This window comes from Martes martes (genome assembly GCF_963455335.1).
Source record: "Martes martes genome assembly, chromosome: 17".
Classification (NCBI taxonomy): Eukaryota; Metazoa; Chordata; class Mammalia; order Carnivora; family Mustelidae; genus Martes; species Martes martes.
The window spans coordinates 43,361,148-43,385,233 of record NC_137905.1 but is presented as its reverse complement, the minus strand read 5'-3'; the positions used below and the strand labels follow the sequence as shown (position 1 = coordinate 43,385,233).

Genomic DNA, 24,086 nt, shown 5'->3' with positions numbered 1-24,086 from the left:
TCCTGATCCTTCTTTTCTATAAGTTTGTCTTATAGATCATTAATTCATTCTTCTGCCTCATTTACCCTAGTTGTTAGAGTATCTAGATTAGATTGCATCTCATTGATAGCATTTTTAAGTTCTGCCAGATCAGCTCTCACTTCTGCCCTTAGAGAATCTGTTTCCATTAATGGTTTTCTCCAGCCTAGCTATTGTCTGCATAACTGTTACCCTGAAGTCTATTTCTGACATCTTGCTTATGTCCAAATCCATTAGTTCTGTGGCAGAGGTCACAGTCTCTGAATTTTTTCCTCTCTTGGGGGTTCCTCCTCCTAGTCATTCTGGTGAGATGTGGTTGAGGGAATGTACAGAGTCCAGACTATTGACCACAATCCAAACAAGATGCACCTGTTTTATAGGGACCTTAGGGTTGTTGGCCTCTTGTTCTTTCAGCTTGTCTTCTGTGGGGAGGGGCTTGCTGTTACTCAGGCAACCCTGTTTGGGCAGAATTGCCTTGCCCCCTGTCAGGGGGTGGGATGGGCTCAGTGAAAACCGGTTTGGGGGGGGGGGGCTTTTATCCTCTGGCGGCTTTCCCTGGTGGGTGTCTACGTCCCTTCCAACAGTCGGAGCAGAAGTGACCGTATTCAAACCTCTCAGAACAGAGAGATTGCAGTCTGTTCTCCAGAAAGTCCTTCAGGTCACACTGACTCTGTTTTTGTCTTTGCTGCTAAAAACTGCAGCATCCGGGACGCCTGGGTGGCTCAGTTGGTTAAGCGGCTGCCTTCGGCTCGGGTCATGATCCCAGGGTCCTGGGATCGAGTCCTACATCGGGCTCCTTGCTCAGCAGGGAGCCTGCTTCTCCCTCTGCCTCTGCCTGCCTCTCTGTCTGCCTGTGCTCGCTCACTCTGACAAAAAAATAAAATCTTTAAAAAAAAACAAAAAAACAAAAACAAAACAAAAAAACCCCGCAGCATCCTGGGTCATTCACCCCACAGGAGCCCTCCCAGCCCTAGAAGAGCCAGGTGCTTAACTGCCTGATCCACCCAGGTGCCCCAAACAACTCTTCTGAGATCATGCCTTTGGTTGATCATGCCATTGGTTACAAACCAACCAATCCAAATCCCCAAGTGTTTCCTTTATCAAACTCTCAAACTAAGCCAATATTCCTCTTGCCCAAATCACCCCAGGGCCAGGTACCAGACAACTAGGGACCACCTTTATAACTCAACCTGCCAAAATTATTAAAACTATGCAATCCCAAACTTTCTTAGTGTACTTACCAATGTCACCCATTCTTGGGGAAAACTTCAGTAAAGACTCTGTGCCACACTCTACCCTCTCCCACCTTCTGCCTCCCATGGGAACTAGGTACTTTCCCATGTGGCTCTGCAGGCATGCTATGCCTCCTGTTTTCAGAGATCTTTGCGTATAAACTTTTTCCTTCATGCCATCATTACCATGTCTGCATATCTTACCGTATTTGATTAGAACAAATCCTGGGCACATTTTAACATAAGGATCCCAAAACATTCCATACACTGCATTTAATTGATAGGTCTCTTAAGTCTTTTAATTTGCAACATTGTTTTTATTTTATCTTAACATATATTCGTTAAAAGACCATTTATTCTGTGAAATTTTGTACACTCTGTGTTTGGTTGTTTGCTTCCTTGTGTCATTAATTTATTCCTTTATTCCCCAAGTTTCCTGTAAACTGATAATTAGATTTAGAAACTAACTTATACATCTAGGTCAACATTTGGGGCAAGAGCACTTAACAAATGATGCTACATTTAGCCATTGCATAACATCAAGATGCACACAGCCTGGCTGATATAATTGAGATGTTGATATAGATTAGTGTGTTCTGTCATTCTGCTCCATTAAAAGGTTACTGTCAATCTTTTTCACCTAATGATCTTTGCATCCATCAATATCACCACCAAGATCCATTATTTCATAAAAAGTGATTTTTCAAATTGTCATTCCTTTGAACTTTATTAGCTAGATTTCTCATAATAGCTTTTCTTCAACTTTTGATATAGGTAATGAAGGAAAGACAAAATAAATGCTCCGCTTTCCCTCTTTATTTATCAATAAGTGCCCTAAAATGCTTCATGCCCGACCAGTGCATTTGGTCGGGAAAAAAGGAAACTATCAAAGCCTATAGTGGTCATGACAAAAGGACACAGCAGTCAATTTGGGGGGGAATCCCACTGGCCAAAAATAGGCCAATTTGAGCATAAAAAGGCTACAATGTATTTTAAATAATACAAGCTATAATACAAGCTATTTTTAATTTCCAAATAATTTCTTTTTATATGACTGTTGATTTTAAATTAAATTTAGACTGAGGCCAGAGAATGTAGATTATAGAATATCTGCTTTTATTTTTTTTTAAGATTTTATTTATTCATGAGAGACAGAGAGAGGGGCAGAGGAAGAAGCAGGCTCTCCACAGAGTAGGGAGCCTGATGTGGGACTCAATCACAGGTCCCTGGGATCATGATGGGAGCTGAAGGCAGACACTTAACTGACTGAGCCACATAGGTGACCCAGAATATCTGTTTGTTTTTTTAAGATTTATTTATTTGATTTATTTATTCAACAGAGAGAGAGAGAGCACACGCACACAAGCAGGGAGAGTGGCAGGCAGAGGGAGAAGGAGAAAAAGCAGGCTCCCCAAGGAGCCCTATGTGGGGCCTGATCTCAGAAGTCTGGGATCATGACCTGAGCCAAAGGCTGACCCTCAACTGAGTCACCCAAGCACCCCAGAATATCTCCTTTTTAATGGACACATTGAAAAAGAATGTCTATATTAAAGAGTAAGTTATCTGAGGTTCAATAAGGGCGAATGTTAGTGGAAGGCATTTCTTTCTTTGTTGCACCCATAGTCTTTCATATGAATTTTCAAAGGAGTAATATTAATGATAATAATAAAACAAAATTTAGTGGCTTAAAACAACCATTTTATTATATCTCATCATCTTATGGGTCAGGAATTTGGGCAGGGGCTCAGTTGGTAGATTCATCTGTTTTATATGCTATCAACTGAAGTCAGTCTGGCATTCAGCTACTGGCTGGTCTGGAGGATCCAACACTATTTTACTCAAATGTCTGGTGTCTTGGTAGGCATGTATGGAGCACTGGGCTAAGAAGGGTGTTCTTCCTTCCTGTGTAGTCTTAGGGCTTCTTCTCCATGTGGTCTCTTCAGCAGAGCAGCCAGACTTTTAAACGTAATTCAGGGCCTCAGCTTAAGAGAGCATTCCAAGAGATGAAGTAAAGTCTACCAGTAAAGCCTGGGTCCAGAAACTGGCACAGCAGTACTTCTACTAGTCAAAGCAGTCATAGTCTGCCCAGCCTCAAGGGAAAGGGATGTAGATTCCAAACTCTTGACAGTAAGGGAGAAATGTCAAAGAATTTACAGCAATCTTTATTCTGCCACAGTATTATATTACTATTTTACAAATGAATAAAATTATAGTACAGAGCTGTTAAGCATCTTATCAACATAATACAAGTGGGAAAATGACGGGACAGAGATGATGTGTCTCCCACATTTGTTACACTGATAGGATTAATTTTTAGAATTAAATGTGAAGTTTATCAGGTTTAAGTAATGGTATTATGTATTGTATTTAATGTATTACAATACATTAAATTAACATATCCTTTTAATGATATAAAACCTCTCATGCCAAGTCAGTTGCCTGTATGACGGAAGCAAAAAGGATTATTTACTACATTCAGAGAGTGTTCTACAAGACAGGATTGAAAAAGTATCTTATATTTTTACATTATGAATTTTCAGATGATGAGTAAGGTGTGAATGTTGTCTAAAGGCCTTCTTACATTCCTTACACTCATAGGGTTTCTCACCAGAATGAATCCTCAGATGCTGAATAAGGGATGAATTAAGTCTAAAGGCCTTCCTACATTCCTTACATTCAAAAGGTTTTTCACCAGTATGAATACTCTGATGTAGAGTAAGTTTTTGGCGTAATCTAAAGGCCTTCCCACATTCCTTACATTTATAGGGTTTCTCACCAATATGAATACTCTGATGTTGTGTAAGTTGTGAGAGTAATCTAAAAGCCTTCCCGCATTCTTTGCAGTCATAGGGTTTAACACCAATATGGATACTCTGGTGCGAAATAAGTTGTGAGTAACGACTAAAGGCCTTCCAACATTCCTTACACTCATAAGGTTTCTCACCAGTGTGAATTCTGTGATGAAGAATAAGATGATAACCACGACTAAAGGTCTTCCCACATTCCTTACATTCATAGGGTTTCTCACCAGTATGAATTCTCTGGTGGAGTGTTAGTTGTTGTCTCACTCTAAAGGCTTTCCCACATTCCTTACATTCATAGGGTTTCTCACCAGTATGAAGCTTGTGATGTACTCTAAGGCCAGAGCCACACAAAAAGGCCTTCCCACATTCTTTACATTCATAGAGTCTGTTGGCAATATTAAGCTTCTGATGTCGAGTAAGGTGTGCATACTGTCTAAACGCCTTTCCACATTCTGTACATACATAGGGTTTCTCACCAGTATGAATCCTCTGATGGAGAGTAAGTTGTCCGCGCACTCTGAAGGCCTTCCCACATTCTTTACATTCATAGGGCTTCTCACCAATATGAATTTTCTGATGTACTCTGAGGTCTGGGCCACATATGAAAGATTCTCCACACTCCTTACATTCATAGAGCTTTTCACCAGAATGAAGTCTCTGATGTCGAGTAAGATGTGCAGTTTGTCTAAAGGTCATTCCGCATTCCTTGCATTCATAAGGTTTTTCACCAGTATGAATTCTGTGATGGAAAGTAAGCTGTTGGCGTACTCTAAAGGTTTTCCCACATTCTTTACATTCATAGGGTTTCTCCACAAAATGAATTCTCTGTTGTGGAGTTAGAGATGTGTGTTTTTGGTAAGAGGATACTTTTTGAGATACAGTTTTAATTTGACTTAAATATCCCTCCTGTCCTTCAAATTTTCTTTTGGACTCCCAATCACTTTTTAAAATTAGGCCCCTAAGGCCATGGTTTTTAATTCTTTCCATTATCTTCCACTGGGGTGAGTTTATTTCATAAATGTCATTTTCCGAAGAGAATTTCTTGGTCTCATACCTGGTCTCTAAATCTGAAATAAAGTAAGAGAGCAAACATACAGTTTCCTTTTTTTTAAAAGAAGTAAAATTTCTACAGTAGAAATAAAAAACAACTAAAGTAATACTCAATGAAATTCTAAAAACCAATTATATAATTTGAAAAAAATAAAGCACAAGGTAACACCAGGAAAAATGAAAGTTCATGTTAAGAAAATGAGACTGGTGATTAGTAAACATTTTAAGGCAGTGGGTCTCAAACTGAGATGTAGAGTAGAATCACAGAGAACTTGTTATAAATATTGAGGTTTATTTTTTACAGATGTATTTATTTGAGAGTGCACATGTGCACGTGTGCGTGCGCACACACATGCTGGAGCAGGGGGAGAGGGAGAGAGAATCCCAAGCAGACTCCCCTCTAAGCATAGAGCTTGACCTGGGGCTCAATTCCATGACCCTGAGATCACGACCTTAGCTGAACCAAGAGCTAGACACTCAACTGACTGAGCCACCCACGTGCCCCTAAATACTGTGGTTTAGATACCTCCTAAACCACCTGGATCAGATTCTACAGTCGTGGCCAGTCCTGAATTTATTCTTCATGCAATTCTGATGGAGATGAAAGGTTAAAAATTCACACTTAACTTTTTTCAATAATTTCTCTTTATTCTTAGACTAAAATAAACCTTGCTGTGGTTAAAAGGCCTCTGCTTTCCTATAATGCATCTTCTCATTCTGCTCTATCTCCCACAAATCTTCTGCTTGGGTTCTTTGCACTGTTGGCTACTTCTCATCCTGAGGTCTTAGGTTAAATAAAAGTCACTTCCTTTAAGGCTGACTCTACTGTCAGGATCTAAACCTATGTTCTTATATAGGTATTACATATCGGCATATGTCTGCACTGAAATTATATATTTATAAATGTTTCCTATTGTTGCTCTCCTTTCCTTACCCCTAGACCTCTTCAATGGCAAAAACAATCTCTACTTTACTCTTCATTAAAGAAAACATGCAGGGGTGCCTGAGTGGCTCAGTTGATTATAAGCATCTGCCTTTGGACTAGGTCATGGTCTCAGGGTCCTAGGATCAAGCTCTACATTGGGCTCCCTGCTCAGTGAGGAGTCTGCTTCTCCTTCTCCCTCTGCCCCTCCCACTGGTTGTGCTCGCTCACTCTCTCTCTCTCTCAGATAAATAAATAAAATCTTTTTTTAAAAAATAAGTAATACATGCCTAGTACAAAATGAGTTTCACTCATTGAATTCCCATTGTTATATTCTGAATATATTTCTGTCTGTAATCTCTCACATATTACAACAATGATTAAATAATTCCGGTTATTCATCCAAGCTCGTTGAGCTAAATATATAAATGGAAAATGGTGGTTATATACTCTTATTCTTATACATCCTTTCATTGCTTTAACCTCTTCTCTATGTTCATATACCTATGAGCTACTTTTTCTTTTCTCTCCACATCACTCCACAATGTTCTATTCATTAATCTCTCTTTAAGAGAATGCTATTACTCATCCATTTATAATGCTCAACTAGTTTTGTTCCCTCATCTCCTTGCTCAGATCTCCTTTCTATTCCTTTAGAGGCAAGGCCAGTTCTGTATTTTCTAGAAATGTGTGCCAGTGATTTTCCATACAGGAAAACATGTTTATACTTTACTGAAGTCATTGTGAAATCCTTAGCAGAAAAGAAAAAAAAAAAGATGCAATACGTAAGGAACTCACTAATAAGGAACCAAGGGCCTTGCAGTCACTTGCGTGTTAAGAATTTGCTAACAAAGGGGGCGCCTGGGTGGCTCAGTGGGTTAAGCCTCTGCCTTCGGCAGGGCCTCTGTGCTCGGCAGGAAGCCTGCTTTCCCCTCTCTCTCTCTCTGCCTGCCTCTCTGCCTACTTGTGATCTCTGCTGTCAAATAAGTAAAATCTAAAAAAAAGAAAAAAAATTTAAAAAAAAAAAAAAAAGAATTTGCTAACAAAGGTCATGATGGATTTAGTGAGAAGATGATAAACCAGTAGGATAAACAGCCAGAGAAACATTTAAGTGCTGAATGAGTTATGTATGAGAGAGAAAAAGGAGGATTTTTCAATTATTATAGTATGGTCTGTATAAAAAGCTTCAAATAATATAGATGTTTTCTACTAAAGCTGGAAATAATGAAATTTTAAAAACCCAAAAATGGCTGTGTGGGGGACATTGGGGAGGGTATGTGATATGGTGAGTGCCGTGAATTGTGTTAAGACTGATGATTCATAGGGGCGCCTGGGTGGCTCAGTGGGTTAAAACCTCTGCCTTCAGCTCAGGTCATGATCCCAGGGTCCTGGGATCGAGCCCCACATCAGGCTCTCTGCTCGCAGGGAGCCTGCTTCCTCCTTTCTCTCTGCCTGCCTCTCTGCCTATTTGTGATCTCTGTCTGTCAAATAAATAAATAAAATCTTAAAAAAAAAAAAAAAGACTGATGATTCACAGACCTGTACCCCTGAAACAAATAATATGTTAATTAAAAAAAGAAATGAATCCAGTTGAAATTTTAGAAGTTTACACTAATTTTTAAATTTATTTTTAAATGTTCCTTTTTTTTTTTTTAAAGATTTTATTTATTTATTTGAGAGAGAGAAAGCATGAGTGAGGGGGAGGGTCAGAGGGAGAAGACAACTCCTTGCAGAGCAGTGAGCACGATGTGGGACTTGATCCCAGGACTCCAGAATCATGACCAGAGCCAAGGGCAGTAAATTAACCAACTAAGCCACCCAGGTGCTCCAATAACTTTTAAATCAATCAGGAAATAAATTTCAAAACGGTATTTGTGTTTTTTAGAAAACAATGGTAATAATAATTTTAAAATCCACGTTAAATTAGTATCTACAAAATATAAGCATAGTGCTTAAAAGAAAATTTAAAAACAAATATTTACAGCAAAAAACACGAGAGAAAAATCAATTAATAATCAAAGAAATCAGAAAAAGAATAAAATACACTGAAGCAAAGCAGAAGAAATTAATCAGGGGCGCCTGGGTGGCTCAGTTGGCAAATGTCTGCCTTTAGGTCTGGTCGTGATCCCAGGGTCCTAGGATCGAGCCCTGCAGTGGGCTCCCTGCTTAGCAGAAAGCCTGTTTCTCCTCCTCCCACTCCCCCTGCTTGTGTTCCCTCTCTCACTGTGCCTCTGTCAAATAAATAAATAAAATCTTTAAAAAAAAAAAGAAGAAATTAATAGATATAAATGCAGAATTAGAAAACAGAAAAAAGAACTAATACATAAAACAAAAACTTTCTTTTAAAAAAGCAGCAAAACAGGGGCGCCTGGGTGGCTCAGTGGGTTAAAGCCTCTGCCTTCGGCTCAGGTCATGATCCCAGGGTCCTGGGATCGAGCCCCGCATCGGGCTCTCTGCTCAGCAGGGAGCCTGCTTCCCTTCCTCTCTCTCTCTCTCTCTGCCTACTTGTGATCTCTGTCAGGTAAATAAATAAAATCTTTAAAAAAAAAAAAAAAAAAAAAAAAAAAGCAGCAAAACAAAGTGCTAGTTAATATAAGGAAAATAGCAAGAAAGCACACAAATAAGAAATGGCAAACTGAAAATAACCATGAATACAGAGGATAGCTGAAAAAAAGATTACTTTGCCAAAAAATTTTTAAAACATAGCTAAAATAATAATTTTCTAGGAAAATTCAATTTACCAAAACTGGCCACAGAAGAGATACAATGTTTAAACTTTAATTTCATGGAGCAAATAGAGAATGTGGTCAGACTTACCATCTCCTTCTCCTAGGAAACAAGCTTTAAAGACCAGCCCATCCAAATTCTATTTAGACTGAGAACTAAGAAAAAGAAGGACTTCCAAACTATTTTCATACAGTAATATTGTACTGAATAAAGATCACTCATAAAAAGAAAACTAGGGGCGCCTGGGTGGTTCAGTGGGTTAAAGCCTCTGCCTTCGGCTCTGGTCATGATCTCGGGGTCCTGGGATTGAGCCCCGCATCGGGCTCTCTGCTCAGCAGGGAGCCTGCTTCCTCCTCTCTCTCTCTGCCTACTTGTGATCTCTGTCTGTCAAATAATTAAAATAAAATCTTTAAAAAAAAAAAAAGAAAACTACATACAAATTTTCTGAAAACTGATATAAAAATTCTAAACATCTAATAAAATAGCACATTGAAAAACCCAGTATTATTTATTCAAAGAATTTTAGAGTGATCCAATATGGGGAAATCTATTAAAATAAACAAACATTTTTTAAAGATTTATTTATTTTTTATTTTTATTTTTATTTTTTTTTTTAAAGATTTTATTTATTTATTTGACAGACAGATCACAAGTAGGCAGAGAGGCAGGCAGAGAGAGAAGGGAGGAAGCAGGCTCCCTGCTGAGCAGAGAGCCCGATGCGGGGGCTCGATCCCAGGACGCTGGGATCATGACCTGAGCCGAAGGCAGCGGCTTTAACCCACTGAGCCACCCAGGCGCCCCAAGATTTATTTATTTTTTAAAAGGTTTTATTTATTTATTTATTTATTTGTGAGAGAACAAGAGAGAGCACAAGCAGGAGAGGAGCAGCAAAGGGAAAGGGAAAAGCAGACTCCCCACTGAGCAGGGAGCCAGACGCGGGGCTTGATCCCAGGACCCCAAGACCATGACCCAAGCTGAAGGCAGACGCTTAATGGATTAAGCCACCCAGGTGCCCCTATTTAGTTATTTTAGAGATATCACCCCCACCCCCAGCCCCACTGAACGGGGAGTGCAATACGATGCCAGGCTTCATCTCAAGACCCTGAAACCGACCTAAGCCTTCTTTTTACTCCTCAAACATGCAAAGCTAACTTCCTCCTTAGGTCTTTTCTGTTGGTTCAGAAGGCTCTTGCCCGAGAGAATCACATGCCTTAAGCCTCCATATCTCCCCTCAAAAAACCTTTCCCTCATTTGTCTATTTTTCTGTATGCATGTTATACTTCACTGAAAGTTACTCAAAGGAAGAAAGAAACAAAGGAAGGAAAGAAAATGAAAGAAAAAAATTAATTTTGTTTAAGATGTCTAACTTTGAGTCAGTAGTTATCATTTTGGCTAAATACTTCCTGATTAAACTGATATTATCTTATTCATTTGGAACCTCTGCATTTCATTGTTTTTTTCATTGTTTTTTTCAGTATTAACAGTGGTAAATGCCATTTAATTACCTAAATGTGAAAAGGAAAATAAGTTAGGATTGGAACAAAAAGCGTGTTTCTCCTTCCTGTAGTAGAAAGTGAGTCAGAAGATATAACGTTATAGACAGTGTGGGCACTGAAATGGCCCTGTAACAAAACAAGAACTCTTAACCTAAAATGAGTCTCCTCAGCCAGACCTGAATGTATAGAGAGCTAAATACAAAATGACAACATATGTCTCTCTACAGAGAATTTTGAGGAATTTTTTTTTTTTTTAAGTAGGCTTATGCCTAGCATGGAGCCCAATATGGGGCTTAAACTCACAACCCTGAGATTAAGACCTGAGCTGAGATCAAGAGTCAGAAACTTAACTGACTGAGCCACCCAGGTGCCTCTAGGATCTTTTTTTAAGAAGACTTTCAAAGAGATATGAAAATAGCACAGAGGTAGCAGCTAAACCAAAGGATCATTCTCTCCATACTTTATGACACTCATGTTTCTTCCTAATATGAAGGTAGATATATATATACATACACATGGAAAAAAGCAAAGAATGATATTCTGTGATCTAAGGATCTATCTTCTAGAATAATTCATATGAAACTCTGATTGCTGATAAAACATATATAAATTACAATGTTAAGCATATTTTTCTCTGTAGTCTTTTCTTTCCCCAAAAAAGGTTTTTCAGACCATACCTAAAATAGCCTTTCAGCCCACACCGTTTTCTCTTCCCTTACTCTGCTTACTTTACTTCATAGTACTCTATTACCTGAAATTATAGTTTCTATTTATTTACTGTTACTATGTGTCTCTTATTACAAGGTCAATTCCACGGAGACAGAGACTTTACTGGTTTTATTTACCAGTATATTGATAGTGTCTAGCACACTGCCCAGCTCAGAGGTAGGTAGATAAGTCAGTCAGTCAGTCTGTCTATTTATCTGCTATTAAAAATGCAAAAGAAGGAGCGCCTGGGTGGCTCAGTGGGTTAAAGCGTCTGACTTCAGCTCAGGTCATGATCCCAGCGTCCTGGGATTGAGCCCCACATCAGGCTCTCTGCTCAGCAAGGAGCCTACTTCCCCCTCTCTCTCTGCCTGCCTCTCTGCCTACTTGTGATCTCTCTCTGTCAAATAAATAAATAAAATTTTTTTAAAAAGTGCAAAAGAAAGCAGCTGAATCAAAAAAAAAATATATATATATAGAATGATTGTCAATAGGAAACAAAGAGAGCACCTCTCCACCCATGCCCCTTTCAAAGGGGAGGAAAATTTGAAACAACAACAAAAGATTGGTAAATGAGATAAAGAAATAGTTCTTTTAGTATCCCTAAGATCTTAATTTGCTCTTCAAGCCTTGGAACTTTATTTTTTAAATTTTTTAAAAAGTTTATTTTTAAGGATGCCTGCACGGCTCAGTCAGTTAAGTGTCTGCCTTTGGCTCAGGTCATGATCCTAGAGTCCTGGGATTGATCCCCACTTCCCTGGGGTCCCTGCTCAGTAGGGAGTCTATTTTTCCCTCTGCCCCTCACCCTGCCTGTGTTGTCTCTTGCTCTCTCTATTAAATAAAATCTTAAAAAAAAAAAAAAAAAGAAAAAGATTTTATTTTTAAAAATCTCTATATCCATTGTGGGGCTTGAACTTACAAACCCAAGATCAAGATTTGCACACATCTGGTGAGCCAGCCAGGTGCCTCAGGCCTTGGACCTTTAAAGAGGACTTTCTAAACAACATCAGTAGAGTGTGCCTCTTCCTAACTAGTTGAGTGGTTTCCTCTGTGATGGCTTCCCCCTACTCAATCGGCTCTCACTCACCTGGATATCGCCTCCTTCCTTTCCTCACAACTTTCCAGGGCTCCTTTCCTTGCTCCAATAAGGAAATCACATCTGGCTTAGAAATGAAGCATCCTGGTTAGAAGAAAAGAGATGTAAGGTGATATGAAAATACAAAATCATTCAAAATTACTTTTAGTCTTGTTTAAGTTTTTAATTGACTATAGGTCAAATGGTAATTGATAAAGCCTTTAGAACAAAGAAGGGCAAGATGGTTAAAAAATATTCACATTAAGGTTACATAATAAATAGATTAATTTATATTCATACAAGTAATCCTTCTTGAGAGGCAACAGTGGTTGAGAGCACAGTCTGCCTGAGTTCAGATCTTGTCTCTGCCACATTCCAATTGTAAGATAAGTAATAGCACCTATCATACACAATTGTTGTGACAGTTATATTAGCATATATCCATATCTAAACATTGCCTAGAATATGTACTCAGTGCTAAATATACATTTGACCCTTGAACTCTGCAAGACTGAACTGCACGGATCCACATAAATGTGGATTTTTTTTGATACAGTATAATACTGTAGAGGTATCTTCTTTATGATTTTCTTTTTTTTTTTTTTAAAGATTTTATTTATTTATTTGACATAGAGAGAGAGAGAGAGAGATCACAAGTAGGCAGAGAGGCAGGCAGAGGGGGGCAGGGAAGCAGGCTCCCTGCTGAGCAGAGAGCCTGATGTGGGGCTCGATCCCAGGACCCTGAGATCATGACCTGAGCTGAAGGCAGACGCTTTAACCCACTGAACCACCCAGGCGCCCTCTTTATGATTTTCTTAACATTTTCTCTTCTCTAGCTTATTTTATCGTAAGAATACAGTAGAATACATATAACAAACAAAATATGTGTTAACTATTTATGTTTTCAGTAAAACTTCTGATCAACTGTAAGCTATTAGTAGTTAAATTTTTGGGGAGTCAAAAATTACATGCTGGAGTGCCTGGGTGGCTCAGATGGTTAAGCGTCTGCCTTTGGCTCAGGTCATGATCTCAAGGTCTTGCGACTGAGCCCAGCGTCCGGCTCCCTGCTCAGCGAAGAGTCTGCTTCTCCCTCTCCCTCTGCCTCTCCCCCTGCTTGTGCTCTCTCTTTCTCGATCTCAAATGAATAAATAAAATCTTAAAAAAAAAAAACCAAACTTACATTTAACTTTTTGACTATGTAGAGGGTTGTTGTCCCTAACCCCTATGTTGTTCAAGGGTTGGGTGTATTTTATTAGCTATTACTTATTACCATTGTTGTTTTGCTAGGAGGAAAACAAAAAGCTTCTGGAGGCATTGATTCTTATTTCTTAGGATATTCACACAATGTTAAGTGCAAAGTTCTTAGATTTTGAACTTTCAATCATAAAGTAGGTAAAAGTGAGTAAGTTTATTAACAAAAGGAATGAGTTTTCTTGAATTGTAAATAAATCTTGTTGGTCCTACATATCACTGCAAATATTATGTGTTCTTTTGATAGATTAAAAACCGAGATACAGGGGTGCCTGGGTGGCTCAGAAGGTTGTGCCTCTGCCTTCAGCTCAGGTCAGGGTCTCAGGGTCCTGGGATCAAGCCCTGCAGGGGCTCCCTGCAGGGGAGCCTGCTTCCCCCCCACCCCGCCTGCCTCTCTGCCTACCTGTGATCTCTCTGTGTCAAATAAATAAATAAAATCTTAAAAGACAAACAAACAAACAAACAAACAATGAGATACAGGGTCTAGTATTTTCCTTATATATACACCAACAAATAAAATACCCATAGCAACTCTGAGTTCACACACCAAGTAAAACCTGATTTGACACAAGTAAGGCCATATTCGGCCCCTTTTCATCATTGAGGAAGGCCTGAAGGCCACTTAAGGATGAAGAAGATGAATTTGCTTAAATGAGGTATTCACTTAAAGAAAACTCAAAACATTGACTGAGAACAGGAAGCAGAAATTTAGATAGCTTCTTTAAAGATATTCCTGAAATTTCCAAAAAGAAAAGCAGATACTACAACGAACAGGTCTAAATTACTAGAGGCAGAGAACCTTACCCAATGAGACCAAGTTGCTGTAATTCTCCAACATCACATCTCTGTACAAGTCCCTTTGTTCCAAGTCCAGGTATTCCCACTCCTCCTGAGAGAAGACTATGGACACATCATTGAACATCACTGATCCCTGCAATGACAAACCATATAATACATTTGAAATGAAAGAAAATTTGTTTTTAAGATGGAAGAGATACTGCAGGAAATGGACCATATGGCAAACAAAAAGGCTTAGGCTAGAAGCCTTTAACATAGTGAGTTAGGAAATGAGTGTGCATGAAGCAGCATGCCTATGTGCTCTTGAAGAATCCTGTTGCTACAGGTGCAGCCTCTTGAGTACTCTGGCGTATCTTGATCATCCAAACATGTCTGGGGAAGAAAAAAATCAGTTTTCCAATTAAATAAAATATTGTAGATAAGCCTCTGCCTGTTACATGTCTCCCTCATAAACTCTCAAAAATATGAGTTTCTAAAAAAAAAAAAAAAAAAAAAAATGATTTTCTTCCACTCTTTCCCCTTAAAGAACAGATTTTTTGGTAAGTTTCCTTACAATATTTGTTAGAAAGGAATCTGAATACAGTTAAAAGAATTTCTTCCAAGTTCATCATTGAATCAGAGCATACTATAAGTATTTTCCCATTTATACAGATTCCTTAATGAAATTTAAAGAAACCGTGAGGGATATAAGAGACTTATATTCTTCCATTTTGGTCTATACAAAATTTTTAAGGTACTCCTCAGTTCTGAAGGTCCACAACTACTTATGTATCTGTACAATCTTCCTACTTGTTATCATTTTCCATCCTTCACTTTATGCATTCCTTGTTCCTGGTTTAGAGATATGGACATAGATTCTGGATACTGGTGATCCAGAATCACAAAGTTATCATTCTAGACCAGCATATCCTGTTCAACTACAAATGGAACCTTGTTCCTAGTGTGTAACTCTCAGGGATTCCCAGAGAAGATCCTTGGTCTCTCTGCATGCAAGACCCAACAACATCTCTGTCCATTCCTGAAAGTCTCCAAAACATGAGATTTGACCATATATAGAGGTTGAGGCCAACCAACAGGAAATCTTATCTTACATGCTTGGAAAACTCAAATCCAGAAACCTCCAGTTTCCCTATGAGTAGTCAAATGGACCCATCCTCTTTCATTAATTCACAAGAGATGGTCAAACATTTCCCTTGGGGGATTTCATTTCTGCCCCACTATAGCTCTTAGCAGAAGACTGAGCACATATAGGAGATGTTGAATGATTCTTTTTTTTTTTTTTCCAAAGAATACATGAATAATGACTGGGGAAAAGGGGACTCATAAAATAGTTGTTGTGCTGAGTAGCCTCATCCCTCACTGGATTTAGAGGACTGAGAGAAGATTCCTAGACTGATAGGCAAGAAATTTCAGGATAAAAAAATATTCATAGGACATTAACATGAAAGTATTTTCAGAAGGAGAAAGAAACAGTAACTTACATGGGCCATGGTCTAGAAATTCAAGCACTGGTCAGTCCTCCTTGGGGTTTACTTGTCTGGAGAAGCAGAGTTCACAGAGGCCAGAGCTAAGGGGAGGAAAAGGACACCACGCCGTGAGATCAGGCCTCAGAACTCCCAAAATGGCTTAAGTCTCTATGTTCTTTCCCCTCCCTTGACCTTAACCACACACACACAACACACACACACACACACACACACACACACATTTGAGGGAGTCTGGACAAATCACATTCCCTCCTCAGAAATTCCAGGGCTAGGGGAGCCTGGCTGGCTCAGTCAGTATAGTGTGAGAATCTTGATCTCTGGGTTTTAAGTTTGAGCCCAACATTGAGTGCACAGATTATTTAAAAAAAAAATAAAGTCTTAGGGAAAAAAAATAAAAAAGAAATTCCAGGGCTGACAGCCTCATAGGCCTGCTTGGATTCATCAGATACAAAGAGACAAATTGATTAGAACCAACCCTGGCAGTCACTAACCACTGTCAAACTGCTGCATTGGCTGCCCTGCTGGATTGCCAGCCTGTAACCAGGATAATAACTTCCAGAATCTTCTGGGCTTATCACACTCTTTAGTCAGAACCAACCACACTGCTTTCCTGTATGATTTATTTGCCATTCTCTTTCTTACAACCTAGGCTGAAAAGGTATGAGTACATGCTCTCAACAGGTAGACAACACGTATCTATTTATCAAAGACTTTCATAGGATGGGTATTTTATACACATTAAGTGGATCCTCAGGATTGCTGCGTAGTTTAATAGTATAATAATTACCTATGTGATGGACCAGAACATTTACATTAAAGAAGTAAAACCACTTGCAGAAATTCAGTTAAGTAGCAAAGGTAAATTTGGAATCCTTATTTTTCTAACCAAAGTCAGCTCTCAGTCAACACTCTTGTCTTTGAAACCTAGAATCTCTTGTTCCATGAGCATGCATGACTCATTAAAAAAGCAGAAATAGGGGCGCCTGGGTGGCTCAGTGGGTTAAAGCCTCTGCCTTCAGCTCAGGTCATGATCCCAGGGTCCTGGGATCGAGCCCCGCATCGGGCTCTCTGCTCAGCAGGCAGTCTGCTTCCTCCTCTCACTGCCTGCCTCTCTGCCTACTTGGGATCTCTGTCTGTCAAATAAATAAATAAAAATCTTAAAAAAAAAAAAAAAGCAGAAATAACACGTGAAACCCCCAAAGACGATTTTTTAAAAGATTTTATGTACTTATTTGTCAGAGAGAGAGCACGCACAAGCAGGGGGAGCAGCAGGCAGAGGGAAAAGCAGGCTTCTGGCAGAGCAAGGAGCCCGATGAGGGACTCGATCCCAGGACTCCAGGATGATGATCTGAGCCAAAGGCAGACACTTAACTGACTGAGACACCCAGGTGTCCCCCCACAAAGACATTAAATCTCACTTTAAGAGTATTGATGCCCATATTAGCAAGTTTGTAAGGAAATGAATATTCTAACCTGTAGATTATGTAAATTTAAAAGTATGTCCAAACTTTTGTATGGACAAAGTATTTTTTTTTTAATTTATTTATTTGAGAGAGAGAGATGACAAGTAGGCAGAGAGGCAGGCAGAGAGAGAGGGGGAAGCAGGCTCCCTGCTGAGCAGAGAGTCCGATGCGGGGCTCGATTCCAGGACCCTGAGATCATGACCTGGGCCGAAGGCAGAGGCTTAACACACCGAGCCACCCAGGCGCCCCTGGACAAAGTATTTTGCTGGACATTTAAAAGTATGTCCAAACCAAGCATTTAAACCATGCACATCTTCTGACTCAGTAATTCTACTGTGGGGATTAATTCTACTCTGTATATGTGCACAAGATATACGAGTGTGCTGACAGACATTAATCATAATGGAAAAAAGCTGGAAAGAACCTAAATATCCTGCAGTAGGAAACAGATTAAATAAATTATAAAGTACCCACAGAGTGAAAAAGCTTGTCACTTAAAAAATGATAATACAGGTCTTTAATTGGAAAGATGGAAATATGTCTATCACATATTGCTGAGTGAAGAATGTAAGTAGTAATAGTTGTGAGTACTGTGATCCTGTTATAGTAGGGCAAAAAGACCTCTGTGTGTGTGTGTGTGTGTGTGTGTATTTGTACATAATAACCACTAAATGCTAAGCTTTTAAAAATATGTAAGGACATACAAAATATTCAAGATGTGTAATCTTCAGACAAATAAAATGAACATTATGAATACATTTGTAAAGTATACATATAAATCAACATAAAGAGGCACTAAGAGGCATCAACAGAAAAAAATCTGCAAAGATTGTTCATTTCCCCACTGTGATCTTAATTTTCTTCTTTTTGCTTGTATTTACTTCATATTTTTATATGGCAATATATACTCTTGAAATATATTTTTAAAATTTTGTAAGTAGGAAGCTTTTCTTAAAATAGGTGAAAGAGACTCACTTTTAAAGCAGTCATCTCTTGAAGGAAAAAAACTGCTATATTTTTTCCTCCTAGCTCCCAATATCTGATTCAACTTTATGATTTGTAAATTTGTTCATTTATGGTGGAGTTTTGCCTAGAAAAGAATGGTTAAACATCCCCAACTAATGCCTTATTTCACTGCTGTTTTCTCTCTTAACTTCTTGGCTGATACATTTGTCCTGATTCTGACCAGTCATCTTAGCCCTCCATGATGCCCTCCAAAGAGCTCCTGAATCTTCTTGTTCTGTTGGTCTCATTTTGCATCAACATCATGAGAACAAAAACCATAAGGCATAACACTTATTACATAAAATCCTTTTACCTACACAGAAATCTTCTGGATTTGGTTATTTTTTGGCACAACCTGACAATGTTTGCTGTAATCAGATGATGTCTCTTCATAGGAACTCCTAAGCCATGCTATCTGACTTCTTCAGGTATGACACTTAGTCTTATTCCTCTAGAGGTTTATCTACCTTGATTGATAATTAGCAACTTAAGAATCACAACCATGTCATTTTAGTCACCCTGTATTCCCCAAGTATTAGCATAGGATCAGACATATTATGAGTACTTTATAAAATGTCTGATAATTCAACCTAGAAATTCCATTTTTAGGAATTTATCCTTAGAAAAATTTTAGTAAAGTACAAAAAGAGATACATGCAAGGAAGTTCATCAAAGAATATTTTATAACCAAAAGCAGAGTACCTAACAGTAAAGCAGCTAAAAAAACTAGGTTCCACAATATGATAGCATATTACACAATTATTGACAATGATGGTACTAGTTCATACTAATGCATGTAGGAAAATATCCATGATAAATTGCCAAGTACAACAGGTAGACTAAGAAGAATATCCACAATGTTGGGAGGTGACTGACTCTCCTATGTGAAGAACACAGGCTTTGTTGTCAGGATCCAGGATATCTAAGGTTTGACAGTTATCGACTAGAAGACTTCAGACCTGTTAGTTTTCAGTGCCACTGTTTCCTCATAGATAAACTGGAGAATAACAGTATCTACTTGTTATTAAAGTTAAGTAATATAATGCATATAAAGCACTTAAAATACCTTATTATAAGCAATAAAATAAAATGAGAACATTATATCCCCCATATTCCTTGTATTTAAAAAAGTATCTTCAATTTAAAAAAACTTTAATTCTTTGATAAATTATCTTTAATATTTTTTAATACTAGGATGTCCTTTCTCTTGCTCTTACAGTAAACTTTCTTTTCTTATTAAAGATTTTATTTATTGGACAGAGAGAGAGAGAACGAAAGAGGGAATACAAGCAGGGGGAGTGGGAGAGGGAGAAGCAGGCCTCCTGCTGACATGGGGCCTGATCCCAGCACACTGGGATCATGACCTGAGCCAAAGGCAGACGCCTAATGACTGAGCCACCCAGGTGCCCCAACAGTAAACTTTTTTAGAAAAATATTTTATTTACTTATTTATTTTAGAAACAGGGAGGGTGAGAGCAGGGGGAGGAGCAAAGGGGGAGGGAGGGAGGGAGTAGAGGAAAGAATCTCAAGCAGACTCTGTGCTGAGCCCCAATGTGGGGCTCGATCTCACCACACTGAGATCATGACCAGAGCCAAAACCAAGAGCCAGAGCTTAACCAACTGAGCCACCCGGACACCTCTCCTATAGTTAAGTTTTTTGAGATTTTAAGGACTGCTCTTTCTTGTAACATCACTAAATTTTAGAACTAAGGTTGAGAATGTAATTCTTCTTAATTAATAATATTAGCAAAAAAGATTCATAAAAAATCAAGAAGTAGAGCAAAGCCCCTTTTGCTCTCCATCCCTAGCAGCTCCAAAGAAATACCATTTGGCATCATAAAACTCATTAAATTTGATTTGATAAGGTATCATTCTGAACACTTTAAAAACATTTGATCAAGTTTTTCTGTATAACATGTCTGAATATTTATTGTTACTACCACTTTCTCCCCCGTTATTATAAATCTCTACTTAGGAGCAACCTTACATCACTTTTTTAAAAAAAAGGTCTCTGATTCTGAAAAGACACCTAGTAAATATTTTCATAATCCTAAAAGGTGTAAAGTCTTCAAAGGTTTTTCAAATTAGAGGGGAACCTTGTACTCCCCTTTACTCTGTACAGACAGCAATATAATAAATCTTCTAACTGTACTGGATTTCTTTTCAAAGTGTTAGAGTCTTTATCTCCTTAAATAATCATTTTTTGTGATTCTGTCTTACAGAACAAATGTACACAAGTACATAATACACAAGTGTGTACTATGTGTACACAAGTACACAGAAAAAATACTTGGAAAAACAAACATCAGAATAGTTCTTCTCCAAAACAATGACCTGCCTTCACTTTCTTCTGTGACTGAACACAATCAAGGTAAGCACCATTCTTAAACTTAGTTAAGAGTATACCATAGCAGATAGAACAGTACAGGCTTTATCTCTGCATAACTTTATCTCTGCATAACTGCATAAGTCCACATTAGATATAATTCTTACAAAATATCTTACAAATCCTTAGTATACTAAAAGGGATTCATATAAAATTAAATTTTCCTGAGTCATCTTGCTCAAAAATATGACTTTGCTTAAAATTTATCATTTATATTTTTTCCTTCTCAAGATTCACATGTTTAATGACATAAAGCTGCATCACATGGATGGAGTGTGATTTATTGAATAATTTCCCATTTTTAGTGGCACCTGGGTGGCTCAGTTATTAAGCATATGCCTTCAGCTCAGGTCCTGATCCCAGGCAAGGCCCACATTGGGCTCCCTCTGGGGGTGGGGGAACCTGCTTCTCCCTCTCCCATTCCCCCCCTGCTTGTGTTCTCTCTGTCACTGCATCTCTGTCAAATTAAAAACAAAAAAAGAAAGAAAGAAACTTAAAAAAATTTTTTAAAATTTCCCCATTTTTACAGACTAATTTTGTTATCTGAAAGAACATTCTCAGCTATTACAGTCTTTGATACTAGGCCAGTGGATCTAAATCTTTTTAGGATCATGTTTGATAATCTCATTAAATTATGGATTTCCTCCCCAGAAAAATGGCGTATTAACAAGTATCTACAACAATTTAAATACAATTTCAAGGGGTTTCTGGTTCTCTGAAAGCCCCAAATGGATTTAAATTACCTCTGGTTAACAATTTCTGTTCTAGGGGCACCTGGGTGTGTCAGTCGATTAAGCAACTGCCTTCAGCTCAGGTCATGAACCCAGGGTCCTGGCATCCAGTCCCACTTGGGTTCCCTGCTCAGTGGGGAGCCTGCTTCTCCTTCTGTTTCTGCCTGCTGCTCCCCTTGCTTGTACTCTCTATCAAATAAATAAAATCTTAAAAAAGAAAAAGAATTTGTTTTAGACCATTTGAGCTTTTAAAAAAAAAAACAAAAAACTAGGAAATGCCCATCACAATTAACTTGGTATTTTCATTTTTCCTGACATTGGAGGTGGACAGGGAATTGCCCCAGATTACACAACAAATAGCTAATGTTTATTAAATACTTATTATCAGGAGCTGTTCAAAGATTTTTTTTTTAAAGATTTTTATTTATTTACTTGACACACAGAGAGCACACAGATAGGGAGAGCAGCAGGCACAGGAAGAGGGAGAAACAGGCTCCCCGCTGGGCAGGTAGCCCAACCAGGGACTCGATCTCAAGATCCCCCCGGAATCATGACTCCAGCCTAAGGCAGGAGCCTCACAAACTGAGCTACCCAGGTGCACTGTTTTAGGAGTTTTACACATTTAAAAAAAAAAAAGCTCATGGAAGTAATGGGAAGTATCTGTCAAACGAATATGTGCATATAAGCACTAGGTAGGGAACCTAAGTATTAGGTGTACAGAACATTTAAGAAGGAAGCAAATGTCCCTATGTCCTAAAAAATAAAAATGCATTTCACATTATAAGAGTAAATACCCACTCCCTTGACCTAGACTTTTTTTTGTTTAATGGGCGACAGCAATTCATTCCTCCTTTTCAGAGCCCTTTCCTTGGAGTCTGACAAGACTGAGGAAGAAGGGAAGCTATGGATAACAGGCCTTTCTTGGAGCCCAGCCCAGCCTGGCGAAATTAGGGCATGCCCTGACCCCATCTGTCCCCACCAACCACCCACACACTAAACTGAGTAAGAGGGAGATTATTACTGACCCTTCCTAGTATTAGAGAAAAGCCAGGATCACGGATGTGGGGGACGGGAATGGGACCTCACAGCAGTTTCCTAGAGGAAAACTCCGTGGTTCTGAAACCTGCAGTTGGAGTTCCGAGAGACGTGTGTGCGCGCGACTGCGTGCGCGCGCGCCCGAGGACGTGGTGCGCTGGGGTTACTCCCAGGAGCCAGGCTGGGAGGCACATTCAGTTCTAATGTTCTTTCCCAAGATGGGATCTGAGGCTTTTTGCCAGGAGTCTTTTCTCAGGCGCTCAGATATCTGACTGGGGGAGTGCGGGGTAGGGGGCTCTTCTCCGCGGGCGGGCTCGAGCGGCTAGAGGGGCAGAATATTCAGCTGTGACACTAAGGTCGGAGTCACACAGCCCAGGTTCTGCACCCAGTTCAGTCACACAAACGATATCAGCCACTAGTCCCGACCTCACAACCGTACATAGTCACACCCGGACCCCGTCACGCCCACAGTCACCCAGATGCACAACTACACCCCCGCCGTTCCCACGAACGCTCGGGCCTGAGATGAGCGGCTCGCAAAGCTCTGCGGTGTCCTTCCCTTTCCTCATCTCCGGACCGCAGCGCCTTTCTTACAGAGGTTTGGAACCAATGCTGCGAACCAGGATTGCTCACCTAGGCCGTCGCACGTGCCTCACGGTGATGCTCGGTGTAAGCGAGAATAGGACGGAACCGGCAGGTCCACACACAGCCCCCAGCGGCTTAACGGGCCGCGCGCGGAGGCTGCTGGGAGCTCGCGCTGTAGGCACTGAGTGCGCCGGCGCGGCGGGCCGCCGGGAGCCTAGCATCTACCCCGCCTGTAGTGAGGCGGAGGTCTGGGCGGGCTTCAGCCGGGGCGGAGTTCCCAGCTCTTTGTTCCGAGGAGTCCCGGCAGGTTCAAGAGCGCGGCAGGGTCGAAACCAGGGGCGCACTAAAGGGCGATGCGAATTAACGTGACTCTCCCTAGGACCTACTCGGACGGCGCTGTGCGTCTGTCTTGGAGTGGTTTGGGGTGCGATTTTTTTTTTCCCACCGGGTGTGGCGAGTTTGTGTTTGAGAGGTGCTACTTCGCGGACCGGATTATGGTTTGTGTAGATTTTGACTGTAATTGTGTGTCAGGACCCAGAATGTTGTGGTAGCCTGTGAGATAATGGGTTTGACAGTGTCTGTGAATGTGTCTGTAATTGACGGAACATTTAGGTCGCGTGGTTTTGGTAGATTTTCTTCCCCCTGGTCCTTCCCTACTGACCGTGGATGGGAGTGCGCTGATTGTGTGGCGAGGGCGTGTGCTTCTGGTGTGTTCCGCGGGACTGTGACGAGGTAGGATGATTGGATGGGGCCAGAATAATCCCTCTCCTCAACCCTGAAATAGAGAAATGAATGTTGCTTCCCCCCCCCCCCGCCTGCCTCTCTGCCTACTTGTGATCTGCCTGTCAAATAAATAAATAAAATCTTTAAAAAACAAAAACAAAAAAACAAAAGAGCAACATTATTAGTATGGATATATCTTATCATGAAGGCTAGCCACTGGTGAGATAATACTACAATTTATCACGCAACACTGAATTTTCTTTGAAGTCAGCCTCTCTGATTTCTTCCAATGCTTCATGTTTGCCTTCCCTGCTGGAGACCAACTCTTTTGCTGCTTTACACAGCCTTGAAACTCACAGTGCCACTTGCACTGGTAGAAACAAGGTGCCCAGGGAATAGTTTTCCAAAGCTGGACAAAAGTTGGGTGAATGAATTCTAATTATAGAAGCAGTGCTGGTAGCTTGTGTACACCCACAAATGCATTACTACTGGTGTGCTGGCTTAAGCCTATATGGTTGCTGGGTACCTGTCCAGGGAGGGAAGTTGCTGCTGCATTGGTCACTCCTTGGGTGTCGATTGCCAGACCAAAACTC

General features: G+C 39.8%; 1 protein-coding gene across 1 annotated transcript; it reads right to left on the bottom strand.

The window, feature by feature from the left end:
• Positions 1 to 2,590: 2,590 nt before the first annotated feature.
• On the bottom strand, positions 2,591 to 22,921 carry ZFP82 (ZFP82 zinc finger protein). Its single transcript, XM_080828476.1, has 5 exons — positions 22,819 to 22,921; positions 15,560 to 15,645; positions 14,085 to 14,211; positions 12,042 to 12,134; positions 2,591 to 5,121 (listed from the first exon to the last, which is right to left on the bottom strand). The coding sequence occupies exons 2-5, from the start codon at positions 15,566 to 15,568 to the stop codon at positions 3,764 to 3,766; spliced, it is 1,587 nt and encodes a 528-aa protein (XP_080684602.1). The 5' UTR covers positions 15,569 to 15,645; positions 22,819 to 22,921; the 3' UTR covers positions 2,591 to 3,763.
• Between the last annotated feature and the right edge of the window lie 1,165 nt (positions 22,922 to 24,086).

Coding starts and splice junctions, on each gene's coding strand:
- ZFP82 (XM_080828476.1), bottom strand. Junction 12,135..14,084: donor CAGCAACTTGGTCTCATTGG/GTAAGGTTCTCT, acceptor TCTTCTAACCAG/GATGCTTCATTTCTAAGCCA. Junction 5,122..12,041: donor AGGAAGGAGGCGATATCCAG/GTGAGTGAGAGC, acceptor ACTTTATTTCAG/ATTTAGAGACCAGGTATGAG.